This window comes from Podarcis raffonei, chromosome 1, assembly GCF_027172205.1.
Source record: "Podarcis raffonei isolate rPodRaf1 chromosome 1, rPodRaf1.pri, whole genome shotgun sequence".
NCBI classification, from domain to species: domain Eukaryota; kingdom Metazoa; phylum Chordata; class Lepidosauria; order Squamata; family Lacertidae; genus Podarcis; species Podarcis raffonei.
Genome location: NC_070602.1, coordinates 28,805,519 through 28,820,137, shown reverse-complemented (window position 1 = coordinate 28,820,137; position 14,619 = coordinate 28,805,519). Strand labels below are relative to the sequence as shown.

Genomic DNA, 14,619 nt, shown 5'->3' with positions numbered 1-14,619 from the left:
GTCTGGGGTGGAGTATTTTAATCAGTCCACTATTCTCGCAGAGGCCATTGGCCCTATGACCTGTGCTGTTTCGGGTAACAATCTGAGCATGGCAAAATAATCATCAAGGTGACCTACTTGCCAGCCCACTAAATAAATATATACCTGTGTGCCTTATTCATATAACCATTCTGTATATAGAAGCTCTCCTTGGCCTACACACTGAAGCTGTAGCACAACTTAAGCAAAGATGCCCTATATACCCAGAAGCACCTGCTCCCTTTACAAGCGGAGACATATGGCTCATTAAGACATAGGTGATTAGGCACATGAAGCCCAGAGATGCAACATACACCATGCAAAAACAGTGTCTGCACCATGTAATAATGAGCACTTACAAGGAGACTAGCATATTTTATGCCCACATCAGCAAATGCATATACACGAGCGCACATTATGTAACATATAGAGGCCACTTGCTTATTTATAGTACAGACACTCAAGTAGGCCCTTTAAAAAAATACTGGAGTGTAGAATGCCCTCATTAAGATGGCAGCCCTTTTATTCTTAGTGAAACAGGGTCATTCATGATAACAACAACAACAGCAACAGGCGCAACAACAAGATGGGTGGGGTACAAATAATAAATCATCATCATCATCATCATCATCATCATCTATATTACAGTATGTTTCCTAAGTAATCCGGTTAGAATCCAGATATAGATGTGCCATAGCCAGCCATTTAAAAACAATGTTTTGCATTTATAAAAACCAAAAGATGATTTATGATCTGCGATGTTTGTTTTGCCATTATTCTTTCCTCTTCCCCTTTTGGGATACTGTCACAGAAGTAAAAGGTTTGGAGGGGAATGTGTTTTTTAAAGACCACTAGTCACAGAAGCATACAAGGAGTCGTTGCCTCGTAGCTACATTTCCTTGCAGAAGAGGATTGCATCAGCTTGTGTTAAGTCTCAAGATGCTCTCAGATGCTCTTTATCCAACACCAGTGAAAGTAATCAGCTGTATAACCTGCTTAGCACTCAAGAGTCACGAGAACCATGACCACTCCTCCCTTCTCAACTCTTCTGCCCTATCCATATGTTATCTGCACATTCACCCAAAGCAGCCTGCTGACAGAGAACAACATCAGGGAAGCAGGATCTGAATGTCTAGAAAGGCTGTGAAACTGTAATATTGTGCAGGTGATTTGAACTCCTCTTGTAAAAGGGATGGCTCAAAAGCACTTTATGCTATGTACTTGGTGCTTCACCAAGTCTGCTGTCTTGAGCAAGGACAGACAGAGGGTTCTTGCCACAACCAGCTTTCTTTATAAGATGACTCACAACAATCTTTTACCAACCAGTCCTCCCCCATTATAGTCATATTACCTGTGCAAAAAGTTGGACAGAAGAAGAAAAACACACACAAGCTACTTATATCATCACGGACTAGCATCATCTACACAGAGTGTTGACCTCATAAATGCTATGGGGGCTTTAGTTTATAAATTGTGCCTTTCTTATAACTAATTACAGACATTGTTCACCACTTGAACTCCCCCCCCCCAATATTTGTTTCCCCACTGGGTGCTTAAATGTGGGCACATTTCACGTCACAAAGCTGTAAACAAAAGGTTTCCAAAATCCTTACAACTGGCTTAGTTTCGATGAGGGAATTTATTATTCCAAAAAAGGGCTGTATTTAGAAATAAGAGCACTGACTTTATTGTAAAGCTCACAAAGCAGTGTTTAATTTTAATCACACAGTTAGTTGTGTTCATTTAAAATGGATTACTCATATGTTTGTAATTAGGCAAGCATTAAGTCCTTTGTTGTGCTGGGTCAGCATCTTGTAGGATTTTTTTCAGGTCATTGCCTCCTGTCAAAACACTGATTTTGTCATATAGCACACACACAAAGAGAGAGCTTGAGCTTCCTACAAACTCTGTGTGTGTGTGTGTGTACTTGCATGCATACACACTCATACGAACACACATGCCTGTCTACTTATTTTATAAGAGTGTATATAACCATTTTATTTCAATCGTCAAATATTAGTATATACTCCTTAAGGGTACATAGTTAGCATATGGTACCACTTTTAATTATTATTATTTCATTTACTATAAAAAAGTACAAATATAACAAAAAGAAAGGAAGAAAGAAAGAAAGAAAACAAAAATCTAAACTGTAAAACCTCAAAGCCTGGAAGGACAAAAGTACAAAGATACAGTGCAGTTTCAAAGGGAAAATAAAATATTAACTCATACAAAGGTTTGCTTTACAAATAATAAAGATACATAAAAATAAAAGAATTCTCCACCTGTTAGTTCGATCATTATTGAGACTAAAGGTTCTATGTAGTCTTAAATGAGTCAGGCATTAGCATATACTGGTGGCACAAATCAAATCACATGTAGGATATTTATAAACTCTCCCTTCACTTAAAGGTTGGTTCTAAATGTGTAACCTTGTATATTACTGGTACTTGTAAGACTTTTCTCTGAGTAAACATGCCTATGGTTACAATGTTAATCTGCAGTTTACAAATGCTTTAAGGCTTTGGTTATTGGACTACTAAAGTGTGGTCCAATAGGCCTTGATTTTTGATGAGTTATTATTATTAATGGATTGTTGTTGAATGGATGTAATCTGTTGAGACAGATTAGAACAAAACGATACAATGCTGGAGTTAAAATAGCATAAAAGTAACAGCAGTGGATTATAATTGGGAAATGAATCGCATTCATTAACACCCTCCTGATCTCTGGCCACTGTGCCATCTGCACAAGGTTTTGTCTATTATAGAAGTATACATATATGCCACTCTTCAATAGAAATGGATATTCTTAGGGTGATTATAAGCAACTCAGGCACCAAATGGTGTAATGTAAATGTGTAAACAGCCTCCCCCCCCCCCACATTATACATGATCAGCCATACATTTGTCAGGTTAGTAAAATAATATCTTCAGAAAAAGAAGGCGAACCAATATTCCCTGTGCAGTATGTGATGATCAGAGGTACACATTTTCCTTTGCCACATTTGTGTGACATAGATCCAATGATGTCATTCTTTGGTACCTGTGATGTCACAATAAACTCAGTGCACATAGGTTCACTCCCACGAGGCGGAGGAAAGGATCAAAGGGACAGATCCTGTTTGTTCTGTTGGAGAAGAAAGAGGAAGATCAAAGCAAATAAAATCAGCCAGTATGTTTGAATTCTCCTGAACATACTGGCTGTGGTGGTATTTACCACCTGCTCTTAAAGGTATAATCCTGCCTTCCCCAACCTTGTGTTCTTCAGATGTTTTGGACTACAACTTCCATCATCCCAACTACTGGTCATGATTGGGGCTCATGGGAATTGGAGTCTGACAGCATTACCAAAGCTGATTAGTACTATGCCACAACACTCTTTTTTTAGAGAGAGAGAAATAGAATGAAAAATACTGACAGAAGGGGGATAAAAAGTGGGGCACCTTTTTGGCATCCATCTGTCTTGGGAATCAGTGGAAGAGTGTGCCTTTGGGGAGTGAAGTCAAACCATTTGAGAGTTACAGTGACTAATATGGGAGAGACATGTTTTGGGGCAGTTGGGGCAGATGAGGGCATCCAGTTGTGCTGCTATAGGTGCACCATGACATTTATTCTGTCTCTGCTCCTCCCAGCTGTCATTCATCCTCTGGTCACTGCTGTGGATACACAGCCTGCCTCCAGGTACTGTGGTCATCTACAAGAGATTCCCACACAGTGGGGTTAATGTTGTCAGCCTTCACATCCCATTTGCAGACACAATGGCCTTGTGCCTGAAGCCAGCTCCATGAAGAGCAGGTCCTTGAGGATCCTGCCATCTTTCATTCTGTGGACATGGCCAATCCAGCGTAGACGTCGCTGAGACAGTAGTGTGAGCCTGCTGGGAATGTGGGCTTGGAAAAGCACGTGATCTTTGTTTGAGACTCTGTCCTGCCATGTGATGCCCAAAATCTTTGTGATGCAGTGCATGTGGAAAGTGATGAGACGTCATTCCTGGCAAGTGTAAGTTCCCCATGTTTCTCTGTCATAAAGCAGCATGATGGACATGAAAGCCTAGTAGACCTTCATCTTGGTCTTTCTCCCATACCCTTTTGGAGAGGCATTGTCATAGCTGCCTTGCCAATATACTTGCCCAGCTCAGTGTCAACGGAGAGGTTGTTGGTTATGGTAGAGCCTAGAAAAAATTGTCTACCACCTCAGGCATGTGGTCACCAATGCTGATGCGTGGACTGCTATGGGAGGAGGTAAAATAATTTATAAAGTATGAAATTAAAGGAGGGTTTCCTGTTGCAGTTTGGGAGTTGAAGGTGAGTCTGGAAAGACTGAAGGCACTACTCTAGCCAAGGCAGAAGATGGAAGTAACACTCTTCAGGCTTTACCCTGGTACAAATAATCAAGTCTGAGCTATACTTCCCCAAAGATGCTCAAGCGTAGTATTTGATGCATCAGCTGAAAAGTTTCCCATGGCTGTGTAACAGTTTTGTGGTTTGGATCTAACGCACAGGCAGGGTTGGAATAGATCCCTAAGTCTTATTCAAGATCAATGCAGTGGAAGAGTTTAGACGGGTACAATTTGCTGTTGTCACAGTGTGAGACCAGCTGAATGCCTCAGTCTGCCAAGCAACTTTTTCATGCACAGGATCCCCCATCTAGGGCAGGGATTTGTGCAAAGTGAAACACAGCCAATTCCTCTTTAGAAAGCTTGCCTTGCGTTAAGCCTATTGCAGCATTAGTTCAGTTGGTTCAGATCTGCTCTGTGAATCTAAAAAACATAAATTCAATCTCTTTGTTCTTCTAGTATTAATGTATTTATGTAAACACATGTTTCTTCCAGGGAGCCATGCGATTGCAGGTCTTTTCTCTCTCCTGATTAAGGATTTGGATTTAAATTACTATAATATTAACAAATACGGTGAAATATTTAAATGTTTCTCATGTGCTAAACAGCCTGCTTTCAGAGCTATGTTTATGCACATCTGCCTGGTGTCAACTGAGTAATAAATTACCACTTGCAAATTATGTGCAAATCACCAGTTTGTGTACACACCACATCCAAAGTAAGTTCGGTAAACTTCATTTCACCTTCAACAGCAACAATTTTTATACTCTTATGGCTACAGGCAATTGTATCAGCTTAGGTTACATTAAAATGAAGGGGAGTTTCATAGTTCTTGATGGATTGTGACAATTGTCTAGATCGAATTTCAGCATGTAGTGATGACACCACATAATACTGGTCTTGAAGAATCCACACTGCTGGCCTATATGCTTCTGAACCCAATTCAAGGTGTTAACACTGACATATAAAGCCCTAAAAAACATGTTCTCCAGCTACCAACCTGTTCATGCATTAAGGTCAACTGGGAACCCCCTTCTTGTGGTCCCACCACCAGGAAAAATGCATGGTTTGGTATGAGAAGTGGTCTTCATTGGTGGCACTCCATCTCTGGAATGCCTTCCCATTCATCAATCATCTGGCACCAATTGAGTCATTAGGTTTTGGTGCTGCTTAAAGACACATCTTTTTTTCTATTCAGGCTTTTGGAAGAAGGCAATATATGGCTAGTAGCTATGAGTTTCCTTGCTATATTGTTATAGATTATGCTATGAATTGTTTTTAAATTGTTGTTTTGTGTTTAGAGCTGTAATCAGTATGATGAACGGCAGGTTCATAAGTTGAATATTCCCTTTGTCTTTATGATGCGGAAGAATAGGTCCTCTGTGTCTGTGTTGCCAAGAGGCAGTCAGATCTCTTGCTAGATCATCGGACACCCTCTTTATTAAACTGAAAACAAGGATTGTGATAAAAGTCATGCTGTGCGATTTATTATTATTACTTCTAATTCATCACACTCATGCGTAAATGAACGTGCAGGCTATTTCCAAGCAATGTTTTCTTGTGAAGTTGGAATAAAATAAAGGGGTGTGTTTGTGTGGCACCACCACTTTTAGAATTCCTAAACCTTATGGTATGCAAAATATCATACATTCATTTGAAATCATTTTGCCCTCCCTTCTGATATAGTAAATGATGCATAGCTCATTAGTTAATTGTGCTTGCATTCAGCAAGCATTGAGGAGATTTTTGGCTGCGGCTTGTAACTTCTGCAATTCTGATTCAGATGTGTGGAGAGTGGAACTCTCACATCCCAACATCCCATCCCATGCGCGAGTGACTTGTCATGTTCTGCTCTGGAGTGCAAACGTTGTTCCAAGACAGTTACCTGCATCTTGCCCCTTGAGCTCAAAGGTGCTTTTACAAAAATTAAAGTCGCAGGGATCTTTGAAGAAAGCTTTTAATCCAAGATCAGAAGTGGGATGAGGGCTTTTTTCCCCTTTAAAAAAGTATGGAGGTGATGTATTCTTGGGGTGTGTGTGTCAGTTATCTCTTCGCTCCTGCTTTATTTTGGGGCACACTGTAGTTTGTGTTTTACTGATTCACCTGTTGGGTGTGGGGTACTGTGTAGAGTATCCTGTCTTTGATTAAATGGCCTATTCCATTCCAGTCCTGTGAACATATAAAGAAGGTGTGTGCTTTGTAGGATAAGTACCTAACATGTAGAAATCGAAAATACAATTTCTGCATCGGTCTCTTGGTGCCTTTTTATTTCTGATCTTGTCTGGAAGATCTATGGATTGTGTCTTCCTTTATGTTGGGCGATAAAGAGAACAGTGCTTACAAATAAATCACTGGTGATTCAGAGCTCTTGCTCCTGTGATGCGTACTTTATACCTTGTTAGATTTGAAATTAGCTAGCTATTACTGCTCAGGTACAAGATTCCTAAGTCATTGTTGATAGGTCTCTGAAATAATCAACTCTGTGTTTCCAAAGGCAGGATTGAGCGTTAAGAGACAGAATGAAGTGGAAAATGTCAATCCTCATCAACGATGTCTGAATGCCTTTATAAAAACCAGTTGTGTTATCATATCTCAAAGCATCTTTAATTAAATTTTAAAATTGGGCTCAAGAGTCCCTGATCCCCCTAGGTTCGTGCATGACTTTAAGCAGTCATGGCTTCCGTCAAAGTATCCTGGGAGCTGTAGTTTGTTAAGGGTGCAGAGAGTTGTTAGGAGACCCTGTTCCCCCTCAAACAGCTACAATTTTCAGAGTGGTTAAACAGTCATTCCTTCTTTCCAGGGAACTCTGGGAATTGTAGCTTTGTGAGTAGAATAGGGGCTTCCTAACAACTCTCAGAACAAACTTGGTTTAAATGAAATTATGTTTGGTTTCCATTATAATTTGGTTTCCATTAAAATTATTAGTAAAATTGTAGCTAACCTATTTCTTTTTCAACATGTAAACAAAACCAGCAGTTTTTAAATAATTTCATATTAAAAAATATCTCACATTTACATCACTTGGGTAGGCTTGCTTAAACAAAAATGGGTTTTATCAGGCATCAAAAACACTACAGTAATCACACCTGCCTAATATCACTGGACAGTGAGTCCAAAATGTTGGTGCTGTTACCTGAAGGGCAGATTCCTTGCAGGTGTGAAATGAACATTATGTGGTGCTCATAGTCGTGTATATGTAATATCTTCTATATTTTATGTGTAATATTTCATAACTCTATGGTGAGATGGCTTCCCAGGGTTAATATTGGGATTCATGGCTTAGCTTTCATTTCGGCACTTGCATTGAATAACTCACTTAAATTCCATATAAATGGTTGAAGCTGTGAGTCCTATTCATATAACGTACATTGAGCTCATATTCGCCTTGCCCTCATCACAGCCCTTTCAATGTATATTCAACGCTTCACAAATCTTTGGTTGTTGGGGAACGGCTTAGTCATAATGACTCCATTTGACACCTGACCTCAGACTTTAGCTATTTGATCAGAAGTACCTGCAGGTATATAGAGTGTGTGTCTGAGTTGATTGTAACACATTTCCTTCCTTTGGATCAGAAGTGACTAGGCCAGGAAATTGCTGTAGCAGAAAGGAGGCGAGGAGAATGCTGTTAAGCTCTTGACTCTGGCTGCCTCAGAAATGTAATTGTTGTTGGTGGTTCTTCTGGGCTAGATAGCTTCATGCTAATACAGGCCTCCGTTTGCCCCTTGTTGGATGTGCTGAATTGTATACAGTATATGCATGTACAGAACACAAAACTTTCCAAGAAAAATCAGTATAGGTGAATTGGTCCTAAGAATGATTGCACCATTGCCATTCAGAGGACATTGCTTCCAGTCCCTTTATTGTGAATCACTGATTCATGAGAATGATGTGAACCATGTTCAATAATTAAATGAGAGAAAAAGAAACATAAATTGTTATTAGTCGTTCAGTAAATTTCATGTGCCCTAGTTTGGCTGCTGCTCACCATCAGCTAATTGATATGCAGATGTTATGTATGGTGAGATGAACAAGGATTTATGAGGTTAGATCCAGAGTAAGTTCTTTGCACTCAGCTCCTGTATTGATAGAGTTTTTAATGTAGAGATTAGTATTAAGAAGTTGGTAACTTAGGGGCTTGTGCTAAGGTAACATGACCCAGGCAGTTGCAAAGGCCTAAAAGTTGCTGCTTAACTTTGTATTAGAGACTCTGAAAAATGAGGTTGTTTCAAGCCATTCCACATTCCTCTCGTTTATTTGTGAATCCAGAATACATTTACCATTGAAGCCAATGGGACAAATATGACTCCTAGATTTCAGTGTGACCTAAGTGAAACTAATTTAGTTCAGGTCCAACCTACAGTGTTGATAGCATTGCTTAGTAGAGTGGACAGCATGCTGGGGCTGCTCTGCTCACCTGACTTCCATTGAGAGGTAAGAGGTGTAGTGCTGGAAAGGTCAGTGTGGTACAGATGTGTTGGTGAAGCAAATCTGATGCTACAACTGGCATGTTTGCACTCCCCGGACCTCACTGCCACACCTCCCCCCTCCATCCCAGTATGCTGTAGTGACTCAGCCAAACAAAGGTCAGGTGAGTGGCACAGCCCCAACACACCATCCACTGGTGCCCCTTAGTCATCTTTGCTGGTGTTCTTCTATTGCTTCCAGAAAGTCCTTTCTCTGCCCCATTTCGCATATCTTGAATTACCCCTCCATGCTTTCAGTCCTATTCGATAACATAGCTGTGGCTTCTTTCCTTTATGCTGCTTTACTAATGAATGAAAACCAGGGAGAAATCCGACAAGATAATTGATTTTTAGTTATTAGTCAATTTAGGGGAAAAACCCTAGTGGCTAAAGAGCAATTTTATCAAAAGCAGTTAATTAGTTTCTGCTAGACGATTCCATAGACAATGCCGACTTCACAATAAAACTAACCTCTGATAAATCTTCCTCGTTTTCACACTTCGTTAAATGGTTAAGAGAAGAACTGGTGGTCCTGAAAGAGATGGAATTAGAAGGTTCTGCACAGGAAAATTGCTAAGACACAGCCTAGTTCCATAGGTTGACTTCTTGAGATCTGGATTCATTGAATATGAATTCTGAAAGGTTTGCTTGAGTAGGTTCCGGTGGCCATTCCTCGCTTTCCCATTTATTTGCTTGTATATATTTATGGATCCCCTGAAATATATAGCAAACATTATAAAAAGGATTGTGCAGAGTACATAATAACAATTGTTATTAGTATCTGGGTGGGGTAGTGTGGTGAATCTACATGTTTCATTGTGAAACTGGAAAAGTAGAAATCACAAACTCTGCAATGGATGAAAAAGGGGCCACACTTGTTGATCTAGAGCAGTCATTCTCAACCTTAGGTTCCCAAATGTTCTTGAACTACAGCTCCCATCACCCCTGACCATTGGCTATGCTGGCTAGGAATGATGGAAATTGTAGTCCAACAACATCTAGGGACACAAGGTTGAGAGACTGATCTAGAGGCATGACTCTCACTTTGAGTGCAAAGGCACTTGATTCCATTCCCAGGCAAACCTTGTCTGAAGGAAAGATGGGTTATATCTTTGCAGAAAGGCTGTGCCAGTGGTAGAGCATAGTATATTCATACAAATGGTTCAGTCAGTGGTGTCTATAGATAGGGCTGGACCCTTCTCTTCTGCAACCCCAAAAATGCATCTCCAGTTAGGGTAGAGCAGTCTTCCCAACCTGATGCATTTCTGGAATTTTGGACCGTGACTCCTATAATCCATGACCTTTGGCCTTGTTGGTTGGGACTGATGAGAGTTCAAGGCCAGTTTTAACTGTCAGTTGTTTCACTTGGAATAAGGCAACTTCCTATGTACCAGAGGCAACCAGTTCAGGTGTTCCTTTTTATGTGCAGTGCTAGGCAGGGAGCAAACCTGCTACAATGGAACAAGACCAATGTCACAATAATTTTGAAAAGCTTTATTATCACATGAAACAAGACTGACCAAATGCCTGCATCTTTTTTTCCCCCCTTCTGCAGCAAGGGACGAGAATGTAGCCACCTTCCGTGGTTCCGAATACCTTTGCTATGACCTCTCTCAGAACCCAATCCAGAGCAGCAGCGATGAGATCACACTCTCCTTCAAGACGTGGCAGCGCAATGGGCTTATCCTACACACGGGCAAGTCGGCCGATTACGTCAACTTGGCTCTGAAAGACGGCGCGGTCTCATTGATCATTAACCTGGGGTCCGGAGCCTTTGAGGCCATTGTGGAGCCAGTCAGTGGCAAATTTAATGACAACCATTGGCACGACGTTAAAGTGACACGCAACCTGCGGCAGGTAATGGGGAAGGAGAGAGAATGCTGGGGAGGCTCCTCTCTACTGAATCAAAGGTTGGGGTAGATCAGTGGTTACAGGGCAACTGTTAGATAAACGGGGGCTCAGGGTGGGAACAGCCGAGCATTTGCATCCTAGTCTTTCACAGTAACTAGAAGGAAAACAAGTGTTCATTAATTTACTGTAACTTAGCCTCATTGCAATATCTTCATTTCCACTTAATAATTTTCTGTCTTTCCCCCCTCCCTTGATTTGATTTAACAATACGATTTTGTGACTTAACTTTACTTTCATCTCCCTTTTCCTTTGCTCTTTCCCCCTCCTTTTCTTTCTTTTTTATTATTTCCTTAATTACATTTCAATCTTATCAGTAATATTCTTGTTGCATTTAATTACAGTAGGAATGGAGACTGTTTTCTGCAGCTGCTTTATCCGCTCCCCTTTTTCTTCTTTTATGTCCTGTTAATTGATTTAACCATTTCCATAATGCCATTACTCAAATGCTGTAAGGACCCAGTCCGCTTGGACGCTCTCTTGTGCAAAACCTGGTGCAACCAATGCAAGGATATTTCAAGAGGGCTTGTGCAGGAGAACCTCCCAGTGACCTGGGTCCATAAAAGCCTTTGTTTCTGCCTCTCCACCCTCTTTTTTTTTTTAGTTTATTTTTGTGTGTGCTGGTTACTTATTTTAACCTTACGCTCCTGACCCTTAACAGGCCGTACTTCTTCCAGATCTCCCTATTTCTTTGTTTTGGTTTTCATTATGAATCTACACTGTTGCTTCTTTTCTCTCTGTCCACTTTTCCCCGCGAGGACTTCAAAAGACCTACTAATCAAAGCTACCATGGAAGAGGCTCTACAATGGTTGATGTTGCCCTTTTGCAACTTCACCTGTTGCTCTTCTAAGCAGACAGATCAGGTGATGTGCTCACTTAGACAGCTCTTTAATATCACAACTTTCTCATAAAATATAAATAAGAACTTTTAATAGGTAGGGTTCATTTAAATAACCTTGCTTCTGAAAGCTGGTGAAATATATCAGGTCATCTACATCATGACAAATGGAACTTTATGTTGTCTATGTAAATCATCTTGATTAGGTAAATGCTGTGTAAAATAGCTTGTAAGCTATTATTTCTTTCAAATTAATTCTTTAAAGTGCTGGGTGGTGGTGGTTTTTAATGCAAATATTTAGACCGACACTTGTTGATGCAAGCAAAACATAACCTATTTATTTTGCTTGCTCATATGAATGTTAACACCAATCATTTTATGCAACTTTATGGACTGAAAAAGCTGCCTTCAGGGAACATTTATACTAATAGAAAGTAATAATCCTCTTGCCTAAGGACATTAACTAATCACAGTCAGGGGACAGGAAAATCTTTTTTTCCCTTGGGCATTGCCTTGCATAATTAGGTTCAATTTCCAGAGCCTTCCAGTATCAGCAGTCCTTAAGCACAATCAGCCACTGCGTTCTCATTTCTTTTTCAGAAACGTTAGATCTGTAGGTCCTAGGATGCCTTTTTTTTCATGCATTGCAATATTTTTTGTGCCACTTGAGATATACTTGAATGATTCAATGCTCCAAATGTAATAAATATAATTATCTTACCTGCAGCAACATTTAATGTGGAATATGCTTACAGAAGAACAATCTGTAAAGCTGATTCACTTTTCATATTGCAATTCAAAATGAGCAGCAGCCCTGTTTTTAAAGAGAAAAAAAATGAATAAGAGGATTCGTAATTGCCAATGAAAGCCTTTTCTTTTTTATGCTGTCCTCCTTGAATATAAGTAATTGAAAGCCATACCAGATACAAGGAGTGGTTCAGCATCTATCAGTTAGCTCAGATCCACTACGAAATTTCAGTTACAGAACAAGAACAAGAACAGATTCTGCATAGGGAACAAAATGCCTAGTCCCTCTTATCCACTCCCTTTTTACCAGTGATTTGAGATATGCTAAGATTTAGAAGTAAAGCACAGAGTATGCCTGCTAGCAGTTTAAGTATCCCTAGCTTCTGTAAAGATTTTACTCTCATTGTTCACTGCCAAGTGTTACACTTACTGGTAGGGAGTTCTACAAACAATGGGTGTGTGTGTGTGTGTGTGTGTGATGTTGCTCTTTATTTACAGAAGAGCTGCAAATTAATTTTACTTCTCACCTTGCAGCATAATATAAAAGGATAAGCATTTTCCCCAGGCCACCCAAGATCTTATATAGTTCAGCCAAATCTTCCCATCTCTCTCTCTTTTTCTCCCCTAAGTGTAGCAGCAAGTGGGGCAGTGTAGCTCACCTGGCTGCTCAATACTGAGTGTCACTGCCAGTTACCTAGAGGGAGAGGGGGAGTGGCAGTGAGGCACTTGGCACAGGTATTCTTGGGAACCCAAGCTGACTGCTGTGGATCCCAAACGCATGCTAGCAAAATGCCCATTTTCTGGATGGACAATGGAAGGTATGTGCACCTGGGAAGTGTCCCTTCCCTCTTCATTGCAGGGAGAGCCCTTCCACCCATTGTCAAGGATAAAGGCATGCTTGAGGGCTCCCATGTTTCCCCTGCTCCTGTCAGGGTCTCCCATCTGGGTTTGGGAAGCTGCGCACCATTTAAAATGTCTGGGGCAGTTGAGCCAAGATGGGCACCAGGACCAGCGAGCCCTGGCAGCTGCCCAAGGTTGTGGACTAGTGATGCCAGCCTTGCATCAAAGACAGATTTTGTCCCCCTTGCAATTGTCATTCCCTGGTGCAGCACTTTTGTTACTGCCATATATGTTGATAGCTATATTAGTTCCTATGGAGGAAACTCAGCAGTTGTATTAAGGGACACTATCTGGGTGACAACTAGCCCTGCACTCTGTTGCCGGTGACCCAACTTCAGTCTAACTCCAGTCATTGAGAACCAAGGCCATGTATTTCTATCTGCATAGTTGCATAGTTGAGTTCTATTTCTTGGTTTTCACTTGAGTGTTGAAAACCGGTTAATACATCTAGATAATGGTGCTGTTCAAAAGCACACCAGTGCAAGCAGATAAATAGGTACCACTGCGACAGGAAGGTAAACAGCATTTCAGTGTGCTCTGGCGTCCGTCACAGTCTTCTGTGTGCCAGTAGCAGTTTAGTCATGCTGGTCACATGACCCAGAAAGCTGTCTGTCGACAAATGCCAGCTCCCTCGACCTGAAAAGTGAGATGAGTGCCACACCCCATAGTCACCTTTGACTGGACTTAACTGTCCGGGGGTCCTTTCCCTTTTTACCTTTCACACTAGTATATGGGGGTTTGGTGGTGATCAAAATGCCCTTAGGATGATGCACAAGTGTGTCATCTTCACCCCCAGTTTTGACCCTATCCAGTCCATTTCTATGTCATCAAGTAGCAATGAGCAACTGTACCTCATCTCTTATTGTCTCTGGTATGGCATACCTGTTCTGCTTCACCAGTGTGGCAATTCACATTCACAACACTAGCAGAATGTCACTATATACTTTTAATCTCTTATTGACCATCAAAATGTTAGATTTGAGGCATGGCTTCCCTTTGCGACATTCATGTTTCCTTCCTCCTTAATAGGTAGTGTTTGCCTGCACATTTAGTCTCTCTCTCTCTCTTTTTAATGTATCCTCTGCCAATTTCCTCTGTACCAAAATTAGACACATTGGTGTGTAGATTCCTGATTACCTTTGCAACCTTTTAATTAGATTTGCTTATATTAGCTTCCTTTCAATCCTCTGATATCAAGAATGATAGGAGAGATAAGGTACATACCAGAGCAAGTGATTCAGTCATTTCATGTTGGAGCTGTAAAAAATGCTGCTGCTCTAGTGACCAGTTACTTTTTACTGTGGACATTTGTCCTCAAACTACTTCCATGCAGTTTTCAGGGTGTAATGATTCCTTAGATTTGTTGCCTAAAGAAAACACTTCAGGTATCCCTCTGAGATATA

General features: G+C 40.7%; 1 protein-coding gene and 1 long non-coding RNA gene across 20 annotated transcripts in view; one reads left to right on the top strand and one right to left on the bottom strand.

Moving 5' to 3' along the window:
- Positions 1–14,619, top strand: part of NRXN3 (neurexin 3) — a 1,132,087-nt gene that overhangs the window by 327,216 nt on the left and 790,252 nt on the right. For all 19 annotated transcript variants that reach the window (XM_053378036.1, XM_053378027.1, XM_053378045.1 and 16 more), the window contains one exon: positions 10,378–10,679. In XM_053378036.1, coding sequence (XP_053234011.1) covers positions 10,378–10,679 — 302 coding nt within the window. The remainder of the gene's footprint in view (positions 1–10,377; positions 10,680–14,619) is intronic.
- LOC128408434 (uncharacterized) lies at positions 8,615–12,374 on the bottom strand. Its single transcript, XR_008329075.1, has 3 exons — positions 12,323–12,374; positions 9,294–9,536; positions 8,615–9,127 (listed from the first exon to the last, which is right to left on the bottom strand). It is a non-coding gene; the product is annotated as an uncharacterized LOC128408434 (long non-coding RNA).